We start from the raw sequence: 5,481 nt of genomic DNA, 5'->3' as shown, positions 1-5,481 counted from the left end.
GTCGTTTTCTATGCACCACTTTTTATTGCTAGATATTTACAGTGCTGTGCCGTATTTGCCCAATCAGCGCTCCTCAGCGTTGGAGGCCCATCTGAGATTGATCCTAGACTTTTACAAACTACTCATCTTCCAACCTGGGAGCTCCTTAAAAGGCTCCTGGTCCCTGCAGGTGCAACAGGCCTTTATAGTTGCTAGTATGGATCGTGAACCTTATATAATGGAGCCTTAACTTTCTTTAATGCAATTTTAGTTTGCTGCAGAGTTCAATAAGGCCAAACAGGGACGGAAACATTATCATTGTTATCAGTTATTTTCTTCTCATGGGCCAAAGAAAACTATATACAGCTGCATGTAAAGGCTAAGAGTCGGAGCAGTCTTTAAACGTACACGTGCTGCCACCAACTGGTCCCACTGAAAACTGTTTTGTTAGTGAACTGAATGTTTCTGTCATGTGGAGCTGAAACATAAACAGCTAGAAGCAGCTCTGAGGCCCACTTTACCCGTTCAAATCATCCATCCAGCTCAGAAGAATGCAGATTTATAGAAAAAACAACCAGTTCAGTTTTTTATTATATTTTATTTGTATTTCAGATGAGTAAATGGCTCCAAAACCAACATTAAACAAATTCAAACAGATACACATGCAGAAATGCAAGAAAGAATAAAATAACTTAAAGCGAGCAACTATACTGAAAACCTCAGAACCAGTATTTAGAGACAACACCCAACTATGATTCTACTAACTGCAGGCACCCTGCAGAGAGCAGGTCGTGACTGCTGAGAGATATTTCATCGTCACTGAAACTGGAGTCGACTACACACACTGAAATAACAATCACACACACACACACACACACATACACTTTGAAGCACATAGTAAAAACAGATACAGTACAAAAGTATAAAAAGATATAAAATAAAAAAACCTTCAGAGACACAAAAACAAAGCACATCAGTTAAAGTCTGCCTCCTCGCTCAGCTGTTGCTCTACCTCCCACTCATTCACATTACTCGCTTCCTTTCTGAGAAGCCGACGTCGCAGGAGGTGGATGGAAAAGTAAACACAGCCGAGGGAGCGACTGAGAGGGAACCAGTCTCCAGGTGTGTGCGTGCGCTCGGGAGGTAATGTGTTTGTGTGAGGACACACATGGGGGTTAAAAGTCCAAACAGCGATGAGAAAAACACCAACTGGTGACTTCAAGGGTCGCTGTCTAAGACAACACGAAGCACGTTTCTCTCCCAGTATGTTAAAATAAGCATGTTCTTATAAAATGTCCATTTGTCTCTCATATATCATTTAGTAGAAGGAGACCGTCGAGTACCTGAAACCTTTCCTGTGTCTGGCTGCTCAAAACAAAACCAATGAGTTGGAGGGTTGAAGTAAAGCTAGTTCAACATGTATCACATTGATTATCACAGATTGAACCATCTGTCAACTACTGGTCGAATAAATGTTAAAGGCCAAGACACGTAAGACGGACGACATTTAGTTTGATTTGAGTTCAGTGAGTCCGGTGCAACAGATAAGGTTCAGGTTCAATAATGACGCATTAAAAAGCAAAAAACTTCTTTTTCATTTGCTGAATTTTAGCGTCGTATCGGCTGCATCATGAAGCTGCCTGCTTGCCTCAGACCTTCCAATTAAATTCACAGTGCACCACCCTCAAACTACCAGAATGAGTCTGAGACTGAAAAGGCCGAACTGTGTAGAAGAAACAGCTGAAATCCACTTCACGTAAATGACTCCTTACTAGTTAAGACGCTGTTTGATGTACAGTACATGTTGGATTGTCCGTTCCTATTCCCATTTGCAGTCCTTTTCCAAGAAGGCTCAGACATGACACACACACCGTACTAGTTACTGTTTCATGAAAACCAGAACACCAGACATGGCTTCTTTACTTCACCTGTACTGTCCATACATACTAGAGATGTTTCTTTGACTCCTCAGTGGTTGGTCTCCTCCATTACCTCCATCACCACTGTTCTGGGTCCTGTTAGGATCAGGTGGCTGACCGTCCGATAGTCCAGATTGAGAACATAGATACCGTTGACTGAAACTACGAACTGACAAACCTGTAGGTAAGACAGGCAGCGTGAGGAGAAGGTGGGAGGATCTCGATACAGGAAACATCCTCAGATCCTCAGGGTGCTCTCTCTATCACACATTCACAGCAGTGCTACTGCAGATGTAAACTAAATTCAGCACTAGTACAGAATCTTAAACTGGGGGTGGGGATCAGTAATAGACCAAGTGGTAACTACAACTGTAGAACATCAGGTATTCAAATCCTGCACTTCTGTCACTGGCCACTAGATGTCAGCATATTGACATAACCTGGAAAACTCATCTACCTTTACACACAGATGATTCTTTTCTGCAGAACTACCTCCTCTAAACCACCCTACTACCTAGATGAAATGCATCAAGAGAAAACTGAACTCAGTATTTTTAGGAACTGCATTTCCCTCTGTGCCTACCTTCATCCCTGCAGCAGCAGCTGGACCACAGGGCTCCACAGCCTGGATGTGACACGGCCTGTTTCCTCTCACCACAAACCCCCAACCCACTGCATCGCCCACAATCTGCAGATACATGGGGAGACGGAGACTGAGAGGCGTTTACAGATCATCTCTTATCTCTTCACAGCTTCATAAATACAACTGTCCAGTCTGTTGATTCGTTAACGTACTGTAAATGTCTTCTTAACGTAGGGTCCTCCGGGTGTTTGCAGCTCCTCTGTGCTCACTGGTCTCTTCAAGACTAGACATGAACGTACAAATGTTAAATGACCATATTGAGCTAAGCAAACAGAAAACGTCATCAACACATAAAATATCAAACATATGAAAAAATATATGTTTTCTTTCTGACCTGATTTGGGGTTGGAGAGCACCAAAGAGGGGGAGGAGGAGTTACTGGGGAGGCCTGCTCCTCTCTTGTTATATCTGCTCCCATCACTGCAGCTCCTCAGTCGGGCTCCTCCTTGACCTCCACATCCTCCTCCTGTGGCTGCCTTCACCTCCTTGGAGGGAGTGACTGACGGAGAGAAAGTGATCAAGTGGAGGTGGAGAGTAATCAAACTTCCACTTCGGTGTTTAACTTTCTCAGCCTCATTTCCAACTATTCAGTTTCTGCAAATCTTTTCTTCACTTTCACAACTGAACCCCAGCTTCAGTGTAGAATCTTCTAATTTTCTTTGCTGTTTGTTGTCTCTTTGTTGTTTCCAGTAAAGGGGGAAAAAGCTAATGAGTAGATGTTGTTCTCACTTTGCCCACTGACCTGTGAGACTGTGCATGGTACTGTACATTACCCAGAGGCCTGGCTTTATCAACAGAGTGTAAACAGAGAAAAGCATGATGATAAGATGATTAGATTTGATTTTCACCATCAGTAAATGTTTGCACCAAATAAAACCAGTTCTATTCAGAACTGACTGCTCAGCTTAAAGTGCTGTTAAACGTCATAACTCAGGATAGAAACGGGCGGTCTGACAGTTTCAGTGTATTGTAGTCGTAACACTGCACAATGTGCTAAAACAAATGCGATCACATTAATGTTGCATGTATAATTCAACCTAAGTTTGCACTCTAATGTGTGTTTGTAGTAAGATGCAGGTGCAACATGATCCTCTGCTAAAGTAAATGCAACATTTGATTAACACATAATGAACAGCTGAAAGCTCTTAAAGCCAAGAGGAGGTAAATATTTAAATAAATGAACAGAATTCAGGTAGAGTTACAGCATCAGATGGGACAGTGTGCTTTCTTATGCTTTCTGACATAAGAACATGCAGCAGCTTTGTTTCCTACACGTCCTGTTGGATCAATTGTCAATAGATATTAACAGGACAAAGACCGGCTGATGTCAAAGTGCAGAAGGCAGTTGTTTATTATTCAGATCTCCACACCTACTTTAATTGGGTCGGAAAGGATGACAGTGACCTCATACGTCCACATAATAACATGATAGTAAAACTATGTCACGGCCTTTGTCTTATCAGATCAGTAATACTTCCTGTGTAAGGGGCCGGAGACGTGATAAGGTCAGCAGGTTGTCCAGTTCTCTCTGGACCTGATTCTCGCTATGTGAAGCTACCTCTTAACCAGGATAACTTCTGCTCCACAGATGGTGTAATCAGTTCCAGAGCAGCTTAACGCTAAAGGATCTGACTATCGACCAATCAACAGGCATCATTCCTACAGGATACGCTCACAGAGTGATTCATAATATTAGAATATTAGAATGATAAAACTAATTCCTGCACTCATTCGCAGCAGTTCCTGAGCTTTTAGAAATGAATGTAATGTTTTTACATCTTCTTCTTTTCTGTAACGCTGCCTGTATAACCAAATATTATTCCCATTTCATGTTAAATACTTTATATTCTACTCAGACATAACATCTATTTTAGTCCAATTCTAGTCTCACTGAAGCCATAACCAGGTTCTGTTGTTAATGTGCCAGGATGAAATGTACTCACTGCTTCTGCTCGAATCCATGACTTGGATACTAACGATCAAATTAAATTAAATGACTAACAACCTCATGGAAGTGCCACTAAAAAGTTTTTTCTTTGGCTTTAACAGAACGTTAAAGTTGTTCTTGTTTGTCAAAGTAATAAATAATGTCAGTCAAGAGGATGTTAACTCACCTTGATGATATCCTCCAGCACAAACCAAATCATTCACCGTGTAAAGACACTCTGTCTCTAATGACACAGTTTTCTACTTCTATTAGCCCATTTATTCTCAGTCTCACTTTTATACTGCATGAGTGCATCAGCAATCATCAGCATGGTTAAAATGTTTGTTAAAAGGAAACTACAGTAATAAGCGATGACAACAACTGCTAAATCCCCATTTACCACAAAACCAATGAGCTTCCACTTGAATCTCTTCACAGCAGATCAACAGAGGACATGTTGAGTGATGAGGACACAGCCAACGAAAGCTTAACGAAGAGCCACTGAGGCTTTTTTGTACGTACCTGCTGTACGAGGTCCCATCTTCACTCAGTCAGTCGCTCAAAAAAGAAAAGTGCTGAATCCAAGTGTGGCAGAACTTAAACTGCTCAAGAAGACAGACAGTCAGGTAGACGTCAGTATGGAACAGCTCTCTGCACAGGCCCAGTGTCAGGTACATGGGGTTTCCCAGCCGGTTGCTCAGTTATATCAGTCTGAATGTGTTTATAGATCTAAATGTGAAGATAGTCATCCGGTAAAGATACAAACGTGGATGGGTGGTGTGTGAGCTAAATATTAAACCTCTGAGCAAACAAGCTGACCCTCAGCAGGAGGGAGGAGGAGACACGTCTGAAGTGGAATTCTCCTTAGTCTCTGACAGACTGGTGCAACATTGAGAACATGCTGAAATATCTGAAATATACTTTATCTGTACATGACATTAAAACAGCACATGCTCCGTCCTGGAGATGGTGCATGTAGAGAACGGCTTGTAGAATTTGTCACTTAATGTTTA

General features: G+C 41.9%; 1 protein-coding gene across 1 annotated transcript; it reads right to left on the bottom strand.

Annotated features, from left to right (window-relative positions):
- Positions 1-1,947: 1,947 nt before the first annotated feature.
- LOC113153598 (DEP domain-containing mTOR-interacting protein-like) lies at positions 1,948-5,009 on the bottom strand. Its single transcript, XM_026347281.1, has 5 exons — positions 4,991-5,009; positions 2,876-3,040; positions 2,694-2,764; positions 2,482-2,586; positions 1,948-2,076 (listed from the first exon to the last, which is right to left on the bottom strand). The coding sequence occupies exons 1-5, from the start codon at positions 5,007-5,009 to the stop codon at positions 1,948-1,950; spliced, it is 489 nt and encodes a 162-aa protein (XP_026203066.1).
- Between the last annotated feature and the right edge of the window lie 472 nt (positions 5,010-5,481).

The sequence above is a fragment of the Anabas testudineus genome, chromosome 11, assembly GCF_900324465.2.
Source record: "Anabas testudineus chromosome 11, fAnaTes1.2, whole genome shotgun sequence".
NCBI lineage: Eukaryota > Metazoa > Chordata > Actinopteri > Anabantiformes > Anabantidae > Anabas > Anabas testudineus.
The sequence above is the reverse complement of the archived record's forward strand: the minus strand, read 5'-3'. Positions and strand labels throughout refer to the sequence as shown.

Bases quoted from the DNA above. Each gene is read 5' to 3' on its own strand.
- LOC113153598 (XM_026347281.1), bottom strand. The intron at 2,765-2,875 runs GTCAGAAAGAAA...GTTCATGTCTAG, and splicing joins GCTCTCCAACCCCAAATCAG to TCTTGAAGAGACCAGTGAGC. The intron at 2,077-2,481 runs GTAGGCACAGAG...TCTTACCTACAG, and splicing joins CTGCTGCTGCAGGGATGAAG to GTTTGTCAGTTCGTAGTTTC.